Consider the following 16,415-nt stretch of genomic DNA (forward strand, 5'->3'; position numbering starts at 1 on the left):
AAACATGATAGATGTCTCATGAAGAACAGCTGAGGCCTGGTACCAGGAGGCAGGGATAACGTCCCCAAAGAGAGACCGTCTATGAAGGTGCACCCTCAGTTGCAGTGGCAACAACCCCAGGATACTGGAGATGCAAGGACAATGAATGGCAGGTGTGAAGCAGAGCTGGCTCGAACCTAGGAGACAAGTGGTGTGTGTGTGTGTGTGTGTGTGTGTGTGTGTGTGTGTGTGTGTGTGGCTAATGGCAGCTCTAGAGAAATGGGACTGCTCAAAGTCCCATGGAGCCCAGAAGATCTTGAACAAGTCCAAGATATCATATCTGGCTCGAACCTAGGAGACAAGTGGTGTGTGTGTGTGTGTGTGTGTGTGTGTGTGTGTGTGTGTGTGTGTGTGGCGCTAATGGCAGCTCTAGAGAAATGGGACTGCTCAAAGTCCCATGGAGCCCAGAAGATCTTGAACAAGTCCAAGATATCATATGGGGCACTATACCATTAGACTCTGGTTTTGTTTGAGGAAGAGAAGTATTTAACTTGTTTTTTATTTCATAGAAGCCCACAGTTAAAGGCCTGCAACTTTTTTTTTTTGTTATTTGAAACAGAGTATTACTATGTAGCTCTGGTTGTCCTGGAACTCACTATGCAAACCAGGCTGACTCAGAACTCACAGAGATCCATGGGCCTCTGCCTTCAGAGTGCCGGAATTAAAGGTGTGCGCCACGGTGCCTAGTGTGGATGCTTTTTTAAGGAGACCTGAACAGAGCTGGAGAGATAGTTCAGTGGTTAAGAGCACTGGCTGCTCTTCCAGAGGACCCAGGTTCAATTTCCAGCAACCACAGGTGTCTGTAATTCTAGTAACAGAGAATCTGACACCCTTCTCTGGCCTCTGGTCTCCAGGCACACATTCGGTACCCAGATATACATGCAAGGGAAATATCCACACATAATACAAAAAATTTTTAAAGTGTTGAAAATTTTAACTTTCCAAAAGTATGGGACTTCTAAAGTTGGACTGTGTTTTATACTGTGATGTTAACATGAAATATTATGTTTTAAAGTCATGTGTTTGGTTGTCAAGTTGAGGAGCTATCTTGGTTGTCAACTTGACAAGTCTAGGACGAGGGAACCTCAACGGAAGAACAGCTTCCATCAGACTGCCTGTGAGCGTGTCTCTGGGGCACTGTCTTGACTGCTTATTGATACCGAAGCCCCATTCCCTGTGGGCAGTGCCATCGCAGAGGCCGGTGGGCCTGAGCTGTGTAAGGTAGCTGACAACCAGGTCTGGTGGTGTATGCCTTCAATCTCAGCACTTCAGAGGCAGGGGGCAGGAGCAGGCAGAAGATCTCTGTGAGTTTAAGACCAACCTGATCTATAGAGAGAGTTCCAGGACAGCCAGGGCTACACAAAGAAACCTTGTTTTTAAAAAAAAAAAAAAGAAGGGAGTGGGGGAGATAACTGACAGCAAGCCTGAGAGCAAGTCAGTAACCAGCAGCACTCCTCCAGGGCTTCTACCTAAACTTCTTGCCCTGCTCAAGTTCCTGCTATGACTTCCTTCAGCCTTGGAATATATGTAACATGTAAGATAAAATAAACCCTTTCCCCCTCACACTGCTTTTGGTCACAGCAACCGAAAGCAAAGTAACACAAACCTGTATCATCACAGTAAAAGGCTATCCTGGCGTGAGACCTCATCTCAACAAAGAGAAAGAACTAGCTGGGCAGTGGTGGCCCACGCCTTAATCCCAGCACTCAGGAAGCAGAGACAGACTCTTAAATTTGAGGCCAGCCTGGTCTACAAGATGAGTTCCAGAGCAGCCAGGGATACACAGAGAAAAACCTGTCTCAAAAAACAAGGAAACAACAAAAACCGCACAAAAACAAATTTAAAAAAATAACAGGAAGCTGGAAAACAGCTCAGTGATTTAGAGCACTTGTTCTTACAGAGGAACTGGATTTGACCCCCAATGCCTATATGGTGGTTCACAATCATTATTATTTTATGTGTGTTGGTGTTCTGCTGCATGTATGTCTGTGTGAGGTGTCAGGTCTTGTAGTTATGGACAGTTGTGAGCTGCCACGTGGATGCTGGGATTTGAAGCCAGGTCCTCTGAACTGACTGAACAGCAGTCAGTGCTCTTTAACTACTGAGCCATCACCCCAGCCCCTGCTTCCAGGGGTTCTGTTCCCCTCTTCTGACCATGTATGCATATGGTACACATATATACATGCAGGCAAAGAGTTCATACACATACACCTTCTTTTAAAAATTAATAATAACTAGTGATAGGAGACCAGAGACAGCTCAGCAGTTAAGAACACTGACTACTCTTTCAGAGGACCCAGCTTCAATTATTAGCACCCACATGGTGGCTCATAACCCTCTGTAATTTCTGTCCCAGGGGACCCAATGCCCTTTTCTGGTCTCCATGGAAACCAGGCATGCATGCAGGCAAAACATCCATACACAAAATAAGAATTTTATTTTTACTTAAAAAAACAATTAATGATAGAATTACTAAAAAAATTATAAAAGGTGAATGGTCTCAACCTATCTTACTATATTGTTTCCATGTCGACACACACACACACACACACACACACACACACACACACACACACACACGGTTTCTCTGTGTAGACCTGCTGTCTGCTGAGTGCTGGGATTAAAGGCATGAGCTGTAGCGTGAATTCTAAATGGGTCTTAATAATAAAAACCTGGAGCCAGATATGGTGGCGGTGTGTGTTGAAAGATCAGAGAGACAAAGGAGCAAGCCACAGCCACCTCTTACTTAACTTGCCAACTCCACAGCTCCTGTCTCCTGCCGCCATACATACATACATACATACATACATACATACATACATATATATATACACACACTTTTTTTTGGAGGGGGGTGTTTCGAGACAGGGTTTCTGTGAAGTTTTGGTGCCTGTTTGAGATCTTGCTCTGTAGACCAGGCTGGCCTTGAACCCACAGAGATATGCCTGGCTCTGCCTCCCGAGTGCTGGAATTAATGGTCTACGTCACTGCCTGGCTCCTGCCTTACATTCTTCTCTCCACCCAGCCCTATCACTTCCTGTCTCCACCTCCCTAGTGTTGGGATTAAAGGTGTTCTTCCCAAGTACTAGGCTCAAAGGTATGAGCCTCTGTCCGCCTGGTGGCCTTGAACTCCTGATCTTCCTGCTTCCTCCTCCCAAGTGCTGGGATTAAAGGTGTGCACCACCGCCGCCCCTGGCCTCTATGTTTAACTAGTGGCTAGCTCTGCCCTCTGATCTCCAGGCAAGCTTTATTTGTTAGATAGAGCACAAACAAAGTATCAGCATAGTGAGCCACCTCTGCTCGGCTTTAATTTTGATTTTTTATATTCTAAAGAACACACTAGCACATCAATCCATCAAAACTTTTTTTTTTTAATGAGGGGGGGGTAGCTTTTTTAACCCAGGCTAGCTAGCCTGGTGTTAACTATGTAGCCAAGAATGACCTTGAGTTCCTGACCTTCCTTGCTTCTACCACTGACAGCTAGGTTTATCCAGTGTATGCAGTGCTAGGGTCAAACCCAAAGTTTAGTGTAAGCTAGGCAAGCACTCTACCAACTGAGCCAAATCCCTAGTTTCTATTGTTAACCTTGTACTTCCCTAACAAATTAAACTTACCACAAGTTATATATGGTACAGGAAAAAAGTTTATATATGGACAGTGCCATGGCACACAGCTAGGTATTCTCTTACAGACAATGCTCAGGGCTGACAGGAAAACGTAGTCTAGCCTTTCATGAAACCCCAGGCATGTTCCCAAAAAGGATTTTATTTGCTGCGTGTGGTGGCACATACCTTTGATCTCAGAGCTCTGGAGGCAGAGACAGGTGGTATCTTAAGTTTGAGGCTAGCCTGGTCTACAAAGAGAGTTCCATGGTCAACCAGAGATACATAGTGAGATGTACAAATGTACTGAATGTACAAAGGTATGTGTGAGGGAGGCAGCTAGAATAGGGTCATCCGACCTCTGGAACTGGAGTCACAGGCTACTGTGAGCCGTGGTACAGGGTATTGGGAACTTAACTAGAGTCCTTTGGAAGAACAAGAAGCACTCATCTGCTGAGCCATGTCTCTAGTCCCAATCTCAGGCATTCATTTATGACAATGCTTTATCTACCCCAACTTTCACCTCTGTACCTATGTTAGGTACCAAAAGTTCAAATAGTTTTTTGTTTGTTTGGAGAGATCCGCCTCCAGAGTGCTCGGACTAACAGCATGCTTTAAGCTCCTTTCAAAGTATTTCTAGCGGTGATTTAATGATAAGTCTAAGAACAACCTGGAATTCTTCAAGTATTATTTAAATTCCTATTTCATAGGGCTTTCCTATCTCTCTCTCACATTCAATGGTTTTCATACCTGGTGAGTAGTGCTATCATTCTTCTTTAGAAATATGATGATGGAGCGGGGCTTGGCATGTAGCTCAGCTGGGAAGAGTCCTTGCCTAGATACACAAAGTGCTACAAAATCCAGTGTAGTAGCCCAGAATCCCAGCACTTGGGAAGCAGAAACATGAAGATTAGAAGTTCAATATTATCTCTGGCCACATAGTTCTAGGTCAGCCTGGGCTATGAGACCTTGTATAAAAATAGTACTCTGGTGAAAGAGATGCTAAGTAATCTGTTATGCATGAATCAATTTACCTAAAATGTCCAGTGCTCCATATGAATAATGTTAAATCATGAAATGAAGTAACTTTCACTAGGTCCCGAAGGGACCTAACTTTAAAGTATTGGCAAAACATTGACTCTTTTAGCAAGTTTAGTTCTACCTTTTGTTTTTGTTGCATTTTGTTTCTATGTTTACTTTTAGTGGTATTGAGAATAAAACCCAACTGGATAGTGACCCACACCCTTAATCCCAGCACTTGGGAGGCAAAGGCAGGCGGATCTGTTTGATTTCCAGGCCAGCCTGGTCTACAGAGCTAGTTCCAGGGCAGCCAAGACTGTTACACGGTGAAACCCTGCCTTGAAAAAACAAAAACAAAACCAAACACCAAAGAGAACAAAACCCCATGCCTCACATAAACTAGGCAAACACTCTACTACTGAGCTATAGGATCTCTTGCTGAAGCCCTACACTTTAAAGCCATGATGTCAGGCTGTGGAAATGACTCAGTAGGTAAATACACTTGCTATCTAAGTCTGAAGACTTGAGTTCAGTCCCCAGAATTCACATAAAAAGCTGGATGCACTGGTATTCCCACTGCAAGATGGGAGGCAAAGACAGAACTGAGGGCTACAGGCCAGCTAGCCTCAGATATGCTGCACATAACCAAAACACGAGACTTTGACTCACACAAGAAGGTGAAAGTGATCTGCTGTAGCAGGAATCTTAAAAGTTCTTATTAATAAAAACAAACCTGGAGCCAGGTATTGAGGTGAATGCTGGAAGATCAGAGAGACAGAATAAGCCACAGCTTCCTCACCTCTCCAGTTCCTCAGCTGATCCTGTTTCCTCAGACTGGAAGCCTCTCAGTCCTCATCCAGAATGAATCTCAGCTGAACCGCTGCTCAAAAACCTAAAAGCTTAACCAGCCAAAAGCTTCTAGTTTCTGGTCCTTATATATCTTTCTGCTTTCTGCCATCACTCCCTGGGATTAAAGGCGTGAGTCACCATGCCTGGCTGTTTCCAATGTGGCCTTGAAGTCACAGAGATCCAGAGGGATTTCTGCCTCTGGAATGCTAGGATTAAAGGCGTGTGCTGCCATGGTGGTGGCACACACCTTTAATCCCAGCACTCTGTGAGTTTGAGGCCAACCTGGTCTACAAAGTGAGTTCTAGGAAAGGCGCAAAGCTACACAGAGAAACCCTGTCTCAAAAAAAAAAAAAAAAAAAGGCGTGTGCTACCACTGCCTATCCTCTATGTTTAATATTGTGGCTGTTCCGTTCTCTGACCTCAGATAAGTTTATTAGGGTGCACAATATTTTGGGGAACATAATACCACCACAATCTACCCCTTACAAATCTTTCAGTGCGCATGCACACGTACATGTATTAAGTGAATGTTCCTGCATGTTTGCATGTGAGTGTGGGTATGTACAACTGGAGGTCCCAGACTGCTACCTCGTTTGAACAGGGTCAAACACAGGGTTATTCACTGCTATGTATGCCAGGCTAGTTGTCTCTCAGGCTTCCAAGGATTCTCTTGTCTCTGTCTGACATCTCAAAGTAGGACCACAGGGAAAGACGCACATGCCTGGCTTCACATGAGTTCCAGTCATCTAAACTCACATGCTCACACTTGCAGTGAATGACAAGTGTGTCTACTCACAATCACTGAAAACTCTAAGTACTATGTCTTATCCCTGTTTTGTCTGTTTGTCTTCTTTCCTTTTCTTGGCATACCTGAGGATCAAACTAGGACCCTGAGTATGCTAGGTGAAAGCACTTTACTACTAAGCTACACCCACATCTTATCCCTATTTCATTAAAGGGGGAAAAAAGATTATGAAATTAACCAATGGACTGGAGAAACGGCTCAGTGTTAAAGAGCACTGCCTGCTCTCCCAGACAACCATGGTTTGGTTCCCAGCACTCACATGGCTGCTCAGAACCACATTTAACTCCTGTTCTAGCTGATCTGATGCTCTCTGGACTGTGGGCACCAGATAACACAAATGCAGTGCATAAATATACATGCAGGCAAAACACTCATACATACAAAATAAGAAAAAAAAAAATTGTTTTTCAAGATAGGGTTTCTCTGTGTAGCTCTGGCTGTCCTGCAACTCACTTTGTAGACCTTGAACTCAAGAGATCCGCCTGCCTCTGCCACCTGAGTGCTGGGAATAAAGTTGTGTACTACTACTGCCCAGCAAGAAAAGAATTTTTTAAAATAATAACAATAAAAGAAATTAGCCCTGTATCTTAAAGGGTGGAACAAGAATCTGGTCCCAGGAAATCCGGCTCCCAAGTCTGTGCTCCCAACCAATCCCTAAACTACCCCTCAAAAACAAGATCATTAAAACATCAGCTCCCTGATGGGGAGACTGTGGTCTGCTGCCTTTCTTGATTCTTATGAAAGAATGTAAATGGGAAAAAGACAGATAGTAACTCATGGGCAAATAAACCAGTTTTCTACTTCTACAGAGTCCTGATGCCTGGAAAAGAAGGCACTTACTCAGAAAAGCCTTTCCACTTCAACAGATACTCCACTTGCCCCTTAACCATGCGCCTGTCTAACACCTTTTCCACGACGTATTCCTCCTCATCCTCTGAAGAAGAGCTGTCAGCTGTCCTCTTGGTTTTCTTTCCCATGTCGCAGGTTGATCCACCTGAAGGACTAAGGCCACCAGGTTCCTCCTGAAAAGGGGGAAAGACAAAATAATTACAATCCATGAGGGTTAAAACTGTCACTTCTTGATGGAATAGAGGGTACAATACAAGTGAGCCACATATCCTTATTGGTCTACAATTATTCTAAGACAGGACTACAAATTTAATTTATGATGGGTCAATCCATATTTCCCTAAAAACAAGTTCTTTTCAGTTGAAGAAATCAAAATTATTAGAAGGCACAATTGTTTAACTCCTTTAATTTCATATTCCAAAAAAGCAAATAGCATGGTATGTTATTCTCAACCGTTTCTACATCTACTTGTGAGCCAGGAACTCAAAGAGAAATGTGGAAAACCTTCAATTAAAGGAACCAAGACAGAATAAAAATCTTTTCCTCCAAGGTGAATAAAGGTCTTTATAAAAATGAAAAAGAAAAAAAAAAAAAAGAAAAAAGAAAGAAACCTCCCCCTACAAAACACCCAAAAGTAACTTTTTTGTACTCTGAGCATTTGATCAGTCTCTTAGCAACACACACACACACACACACACACACACACACACACACACACACACACACGCCTACTTGGGTCATCTCTCACATTTCTAGTGACTTGGTACATTTTCCTTAAACAACTTGAACGTGTCCCTTCAGTGTCCATCAGCTCACAAAAGCAAGGCTGACAGCTCAAACACACTAAGCCTCCTTTTTAGCAAGCTCATTTGGGAATACAAGGGAAGAGGGGCAAAGAAAAAAACTTCAAAATTAGTTACTGGACTAGCCTGTAATTCCCAGGGCTCAACTAACCCAAATAGTTACATAGGTACCTTGCCTCTTAACTGAAGTTGAGTTTGGGCCAAAGGAAGAGGAGGGGAAAGAAATCTGGCCCCAGATTCTGCATCAACATGAAGCCTCCTCAGAACACAGAGGGCTATTCATTGCCCAGGAAAGCCAAGGCAATGCATCACAAATGGAAATTGAGTTAAGCTCAGAAATATGCACGTCAGAGGTATTCAACAGAGAATCTAGTTTTTAAAATTCCCACACTGTTGAACTATAATCATTAAAAAAAAAATTCTTCCTTAATCGTGTTAAATGGTACCCATAGTCTGAATTACCAAATGGCAGGAATCGATATCTCAGCTGACTCCACTGTTATTTTGCTATAATCTCTAAAGATGTTTTGCAGAGCATTCCCATCTTGGCCAGAAAGCCAACCTCAGGAATAGAAAGGGCAACTAATCTCAGTATTATGTTCAAGGCAAAGAAGTAGAAGTTGTATTTATTAATTTATTCTGAATTAGTAATTTTAAGAAATCATTACAGGAATGTAGTGTTGAAAATCCTACCTAAAGAACTTATTAACAGTAGGTAGGCCAGCCTCAAAAACTGCTTGCATTAATTTCTGACCTATATAACTTTGAGAGAGAAGGCATGGGGGAATGTAGGTAAAAGGCTTTCAAAAAAAAAAAAAATCTTTCCATTAATTTATAAGACTCCCAGGCATCAAAAAATTATATTAAGGTTTATTTAAAATAAACAGCCTCCGACCTCACCACAGACAGGAAATGTCATATTCCAGAGAGAGTACCCCACCCCCACCCCCACTCACCTTGGAATTTCCGGGAGCTGAGCAGTTTAGGTCAGAGCGCTGGGTTAAAACCAGCCCCATGTTGGAAGCATGCAGTTAAGCATTGTGGCTATGGCCTTCCCTGCCTCACCAGGAAGAAAAAAAACAAGGATTTACATATGTGTTCTACAGTTTGAGGGAGGAAAAGAATTTTTTTCTTTATACCTTCATGCTGAAGAGAAGCCCTAAGTAGACCAATAGGGGTTCCCTCCCTTACCTACCGGATCGCCCCAGTTCCTTCTTTCCCTCTGGGCTAACAGGAGGGGCCTCCCCTCCCAGGTCTGGGGCTTGGCGGGCTGGCAGCTCCCCCGCCCCCACCCAGCTGCCTGGGCGCCACTGCGCAGCTGTCCCAGTCCGTTGCCATGGCAACTGGCAGCCGTACTAGACTAAGAGGGAGAGGCAAATGAAAAAGTTAAAAGGCTTAACTTTCCTTTTCACTGCAGACTGGGTGGAGAAGTTGGAAGGTACCTCCCTTGGCCTTAAGACTAAGGCGTTTAGCGCTCAAGGGAGTTAGTTCTTTGGTTTACAGACCAAAATTTAGGCTTATTACTCTAAAAGCACTGTGAATTAATCAATAGCCTGTTAGGACCACCTAACAGGATCACAGCTCACTGGCAGAGGGGGAGGGGCAAGAGTAAGTTCTTCAAACAACAGACCAAGACAAACCACCCAAATCTAGAAGCCCTTTAGACAAAGCTTTTTCCACCATCTGTCACTGTACACAGTTAATTAAAATTGCTTAAGGGAGAGAAGTAACAGGGAGAGGGAGAGGGGAAGTATTTTAGTAATACTATGTAACTTTTCTTGTCTGAGAGAATCACAACACAACCAGAACCCAAACACATGAAGCAAAAGCTGGGGATGGAATCCGGGCCTGGGACAGACTGAGACACCCACCACAGAAGAACCTTCCAACTGAGCTTACAGGTGGGAAAAATTAGTCCCTCAGTTTAAAAAAAGAGGGAGAGCAAGCTGGCCACAGCCATTATGGTTAAATTTAAGTTTTTTATTAGTTATTCTTGTAATGCTATAAAACAGACTTTTAGTAATTATAACCCCTAATATATTACTCATAATTCCTAAGACCCAAGGAAAGGAGGACATAATGATAAAACAGAGACCATTAACAGGAAGCAGAAAAATCAGGAATTCAAGGTCATGTACAACTAACACAGCAAGTTCAAGACCACCCTGTATTACAGGAGACCTAGTCTCAGAAGGAAAGAAAGAAAACCGGACTATAATACATAGTGTCCTTTCACCTGGCTGTAACAAATGTTTTAGAGATCCAAAACCCTATTTGCTTCACATATGGGAATTTAAACCTTTTTTGTGGTGTCAGAGCTCTATGCATGCTAAGGCTGCTTCCACAGGAGAGTAAGGAAAAGCAGGATGCTCTTTACTTTATAAGGGGCTGGAGAGATGGATAAATCAATTATTTTAAACACTTAACTGCTCTTGCAGAGAACCAGGATTCAGCTCCCAGAACCCAGAGTGGCACACAACCACCTGTAACTCTAGTCCCATGGGATCTGACACCCTCTTCTGGCACCTGAGGGCAACAGCCATGTATGTGGTATACAGACATATATGCAAGCAAACACTCACATATAAAAATTTTTTTAAAAAAATCTTAAAAAAGCCGGGCAGTGGTGGTGCACACCTTTAATCCCAACACTTGGGAGGCAGAGGCAGGCGGATCTTTGTGAGTTCAAGGCCAGCCTGGTCTACAGAGAGAGATCTAGGAAAGGCACAAAGCTACACAGAGAAACCCTGTCTCCAAAAACAAAAAAAAAATAACAAAAAAAAAATTAAAAAATAAAAAAGAACTCCAAGTGAACATACCACAGAGACACACCACATTCATGTTATAGCAATGCTATCTACAACAGCTAAAATACAGAACTATCTAACCTAGGTGCCCAGCAATTGAGGGATGGGTAAATAAAATGCATACATACACTATGGAATCTTTTTCAGACATAAAGAATAAAGTTAAATCATTTTCAAGAAAATGGATGTAACTGGAGATGATTATATTAAAAAAAGCCAGTCTTAGAAAGATAAATATAGTATGTTGCTGTGGGATGGTCTTTCTGTATGCTGTGAATATGTGTTGCTATGATTGGTTAATAAAGAAGCTGCTCTGGCCTATGGCGAGTCAGGATATAGGCAGGCAAGAAATCCAAGAGAGAGACAGGAAGAGGAAGGGCAGAGTCAGGAGTCACCAGCCAGACACAGAAGAAGCAAGATGACAAGGCAGAACTGAGAAAAGGTACCAAGCCATGTGGCTAAACATAAATAAGAATTACGGGTTAATTTAAGTGTAAGAGCTAGTCAGTAATAAGCCTGAGCTAATGGCTGATGTTATAATTAATATAAGCTTCTGAGTGATTATTTTATAAGAGGGCTGTGGGACTGGGGGGGCGGGGCTTGGCAGGACTGGAAAAACTTTACAACTACAGTATGTTCTTTCAATGGCAACTCCTAGTTTTAATAGAGATACATAAAATCATGTATGTAGAACTAACACTGTTTAGGGGCAGAAGGGGGACTAAAAAGAGGGCGAGAAATGGGAGGATATGGGGGAGGGAGTGTGTTCAACATATCACATAGACCTATATAAAAACTTAACAAAAGAAAAGAAGGCCCACCTAGCATGGCAGTGTATGCCTTTACTCATAGTATCCAAGATCTCTAAGTTTAAGGCCAATGGGTGGCGGGAGTGGAGGGTGGGGGTGGCTTCAAAAGTAGAGAATGGTGATAATTTTGGCTATCAAACAGAAGTATCAGGGGTTGGGCAGTGGTGGCACAGGCCTTTAATCCCAGTACTTGGGAGGCAGAGGCAGGCAGATCTCTGTGGAGTTCAGTGCCAGCCTGGTCTACAGTGCAAGTTCCAGGAAAGCCAGAGCTGTTACAGAGAAATCTTGTCTCAAAAATCCACACCAAACCAAGCCAACCAGGAGTTTCAGAGTATGAGAGTTTTGTGGTACTAAGGGTTGAATCTAGCACATTTCATACTCATAGGCAAGTGCTCTACCACTGAACAGTATCTCGTCTATTTATTTTCATTCAAAGGGTATCATCGAGTTAACCCAGTAAGTCCTTGAACTTACAATCTTCCTGCCTCAGCCTCCCGAATTATTAGTTGGCTTTCACCCACCCAGCAGCACCTGTCTGAAGAGCAATTATTTTTTTTTTTTTTTTTTTTTTTGGGTTTTTTGAGACAGAGTTTCTCTGTAGCTTTGGAGCCTGTCCTGGATTCTGTAGACCAGGCTGGCCTCGAACTCACAGAACCGCCTGGCTCTGCCTCCCGAGTGCTGGGATTACAAGCATGCACCACCACCACCCGGCAAATTTTTTTTTTAATTGCTAGAGAATTTCTCAAAGTTCAGGAACTTTTGGTTTTTAGTCCTTGCCCATTTGTTGTCCCATGTCGCCTGCAAATGCACACACGCACACACGTGTGTGTGTGTGTGTGTGTGTGTGTGTGTGTGTGTGTCCCCACACAAAAGACAAAAGACAGCATCTCTCTGTTTCCCTGGCTGTCTTAGAACTCACTATTTAAACCAGGCTGGTCATAGGTCTATCTCTGTCTGTTTATGCCTCCTGGGTGCTTGGATTAGAGGTATACCACTGTACTGAGCACCACCACAGCCTTTTAAACACACACACACACACACACACACACACACACACACACACATTTTGCTGTGGGATATCGCTCTGTATGCTATAAATATTTGTTGCTCTGATTGGTTGATAAACTGCTGATTGGCCAGCAGCCAGGCAGTAAGTATAGGCAGGGCAAGCAGAGGAGGAGAATTTTGGGAGGAAGATGGGCTGAGTCAAGAGTCACCAGCCAGACACAGAGGAAGCAAGATGACAAGGCAGAACTGAGAAAAGGTACCAAGCCATGTGGCTAAACATAGATAAGAATTATGGGTTAATTTAAATGTAAGAGCTAGTCAGTAATAAGCCTGAGCGAATGGCTGTACAGTTATAATTAATATAAGTCTCTGTGTGTTTACTTGGGGGACATGAGTGGGAGAGCTATGTCCTGACCACTGGCCAGGTGGGACACAGGAAAACTTCCGACTACAATATATTGTGTGTGTGGATGCCTGCATGGCATGGTGTGCATATGGAGATCAAAGGACAACTTTTGGGAGCTGATTCCCTCCTTCCACTGTGTGAGTTCCAGACACTGAATGAAAATTATCAGGCTTGACAGCAAACTTCTTTTTTTTGTTTGTTTTTTTTCAAGACAGGGTTTCTCTGTGTAGCTTTGCGCCTTTCCTGGAACTCACTTGGTAGCCCAGGCTGGCCTCGAACTCACAGAGATCCGCCTGATTAAAGGCATGCACCACCACCGCCCGGCTGGCAGCAAACTTCTTTACCCACAGACCCATTTCCCCAAACAGTGTGGCAGTGTTCCGTGATGCTGCCAGCATTCAGAGGGTAAAAAAGAGAACTGTCACTAGCTCACAAGTTTGAGGCCAGTCTGGGCTATAATAAGACTGCCATAAAACTAATGAGGTCTGGGAGATATGTCTCAAGTGGTTAAGAGAGCTTACTGTTCTTCAGAGGACTAAGTTCTCAGCACTCATAACTACCTGTAATTCCAGCTCTAGGGGATCGGATGTCCTCTTCTGGCTTCCGTGGGCACCATCAGGAATACACACAAAAACAAAAACAAAAAAAAAACGTTTTTTGTTTTTGTTTTTTTAATCCCAATTCATTTCTTTCTTTCTTTTCTTTCTAAGACAGGGTCTGTTTAACTCTGGTTGTAGAACTCACTCTTTTTTTTTTTTTTTTTTTTGGTTTTTCGAGACAGGGTTTCTCTGTGTAGTTTTGGTGCCTGTCCTGGATCTCACTCTGTAGACCAGGCTGGCCTCGAACCCACAGAGATCTGCCTGCTTCTGCCTCCCAGTGCTGGGATTAAAGGTGTGCACCATCATGCCTGGTCTCATCTTTTCTGCTGGCGCCCACTACGTCTATCCTATGTTTTCTCTCTGCTTCTGATCCCCCATTCCTCAAGAGTTCCTGGGGAAAATAAGTGTGGATTTTGGTCCCCCACACCTTTCTTAACCTTTTGTAATTAAGGAATATGAAAATATCACTAAAGAAATTAAAATAGGGTCAAGATAGTAACTTCCCAGGCACAATTGATCTTGAGCAAATAACCTTTATATCAAACCTCAGCATCACTGAAATAGGACAAATAGCTAGGAGCAACAGCAAAGGCCTGTAATCCCAGTACTTGTAGAAGCAGAGGCAGGGCCAGTCAGAGATACATAAAAAGATCTTGTCTCGAAAGAAAGGGAAAAAAAAAAGGTCAGGGCTGGAGAGACAGTTCAGCGGTGAAGAACACTGGTTTCTCTGTCAAAGGACCAGGATGGATTCCCAGCACCTTCATGGTGGCTTGACAACTGTCTGGAACTCCAGTCCCAGGGGATCTGACACCCTCTTCTGACATCTTCGAGTACAAGGCACAAGGGATCCACATACATACACACAAGCAAAACACTCATACACATAAAATAAAAATAAATCTTAAAAGAAGAATCTAGAGTAATAAATCCCCATAGTCTACCCAGTAAGGAAAGAACTGAGTTTATGTTGAAAGAGCTATATAATAGGAAGCCATCAAGATGTCTCAGCTTGCTATGCAAGCCTGATAATGACCCAAGTTTGACCCCCAGACCCCACACAAAGGTGGAAAGAGAGCACTGACACTACAAAGTTGTCTTCTGACTGCTACACATTTGCCATGGTGTGCATACCCAGCTACACAGTATACACACGTGTGCGCACATACACACAACAAAGGACAAAATATTCTTGTTATCTACCTTTACCCTTATAAAACACCAGGAAATAAAAGGTTCAGATACACTAACTCCTGTTCATCTGTAGGAGCAGCCTGAAGGGCACATGAGCCAAGGCCCCTTTCTCTATGGGAAATGGGTTTTGTAACAGCTGACAAATCAAATTGGCCTGATGCCAGGAGTCAGAGTCCAACCATAATATTCTTTAAAGAATGGCGTGCAACTGCCTTGTAAATCTCCTGTCACAGTCACAGATCAGAAGCTGGCAAGGATGACGACATAGTTCTGATGGAATGTGTCTTATCTTAACCTTGAAGTTAACAGATCTCCTCAGGACCAGCAGTAAGAAATGAGAAATGCATCCAGACATGGGAGGGGACATAATTCTCTTTTAGACAGTGCAACCCAGTGTATTAGGGTCAAATGAAACACAAAGCCAGGCGGACAATTTAAGGCTAGTGCCTGGGCCCGATAAAGCATCAAGACTGGTGGTTCAAGCTGAGCCTGGGAGGGAGGAGCATTCTGGTATGAGAAATGAGATATGGCTGGCAGGATGATGGAGTGATTAAAGCAGAATCCTGATACTATGGCAACCTTATCCTTATGGAAATCTTCATGGGAAGGGGTGAGGAGCCTCTCAAGTTTCTAGAGAGCCTTTTAAAGGAAAACAGCTTTCAGTGTCTCTTGAATACTGATCTCTGGTAAAAGGATTATACACCATAGATTGCAGCAACTAGAGCCCATAGAGCTTAAAAAAAAAAAAAAAGCAGTACCAACAGACCTTCCTATGAGCAATGTAAGGCAATTTTCACATTATAGGTTCCTCAAGACAGAAGTCAGTCTTGGAAAAACATCAAAGAACTTCATGGTCAAGCAGAGTCAGACTCACATTCCAAATCACTGACAAGAAATTCTTTAATGGATGAAATCTTTAAAAATCAAGATGAGTGGTGGTATATGCCCCCCCGCACCCCAGCTGAGGACCAAACCCAGGGCCTTCAAGCGCTCTACCACTGAGCTAAATTCCCAACCTGTAAATGATTTATTTTATTTCATGTACATTGGTTTGTCTGTATGAGGATATTGGATCCCTTGGAGCTGGAGTTACGGACAGTTGTGAGCTGCCATGTGGGTGCTGGGAATTGAACCCAGGTCCTCTAGAAGAGCAGCCAGTGCTCTTAACCACTGAGTCATATCTCCAGAGGCAGAGGCAGGTGAATCTCTGGGAGTTCAAGGCCAGCCTGGTCTACAAAGCAACTTCCAGGACAGCCTGGGATACACAGAGAAACCCTGTCTCAAAAAAAAAGAACAAAACAAAACAAAAAACTTCCAGAGAGCAAGCCCCAGCTAAAAAGCAGTGAGGGGGAAAACACATTCAAAGGTCCTCCTTACCACACAAATTAAATATGCTATTGATCAGTGGTTTCACATGGCCCAGGCTTCCTCCATCTCCCCTTCCCTCCTGACACGTTCTCTCTCTCTGTATCTATTAAGTATGTTGTCCTCCAATTTGCAGTAATCCTCCAGCCTCTGCCTTCCTAGATCTGGGAGTACTGGCACACACCACTAAACTCAAAGAGAAACAGCAATTTCTTCTCTAAGGCCCTTGGGAGAGACAGTAGTTCGGGGTAGCTGGGCATAGC

General features: G+C 43.4%; 1 protein-coding gene across 6 annotated transcripts in view; it reads right to left on the reverse strand.

Moving 5' to 3' along the window:
• Cbx5 (chromobox 5) overlaps window positions 1-16,415 on the reverse strand; it is a 48,975-nt gene that overhangs the window by 17,316 nt on the left and 15,244 nt on the right. The window contains exons 1-3 of one of the 6 annotated variants that reach the window (XM_042264924.2): window positions 9,163-9,293; window positions 8,924-9,023; window positions 7,156-7,337 (exon numbers count right to left, since the gene is read on the reverse strand). In XM_042264924.2, the coding sequence (XP_042120858.1) occupies window positions 7,156-7,337; window positions 8,924-8,983 (242 nt within the window). In that variant the 5' untranslated portion in view covers window positions 8,984-9,023; window positions 9,163-9,293. Of the gene's footprint in view, window positions 1-7,155; window positions 7,338-8,923; window positions 9,028-9,162; window positions 9,294-16,415 lie in introns of those variants that run through there. The other 5 variants (XM_016000360.3, XM_016000361.3, XM_076556983.1 and 2 more) reach the window with 5 other exon arrangements.

Source organism: Peromyscus maniculatus, chromosome 20, assembly GCF_049852395.1.
Source record: "Peromyscus maniculatus bairdii isolate BWxNUB_F1_BW_parent chromosome 20, HU_Pman_BW_mat_3.1, whole genome shotgun sequence".
NCBI lineage: Eukaryota > Metazoa > Chordata > Mammalia > Rodentia > Cricetidae > Peromyscus > Peromyscus maniculatus.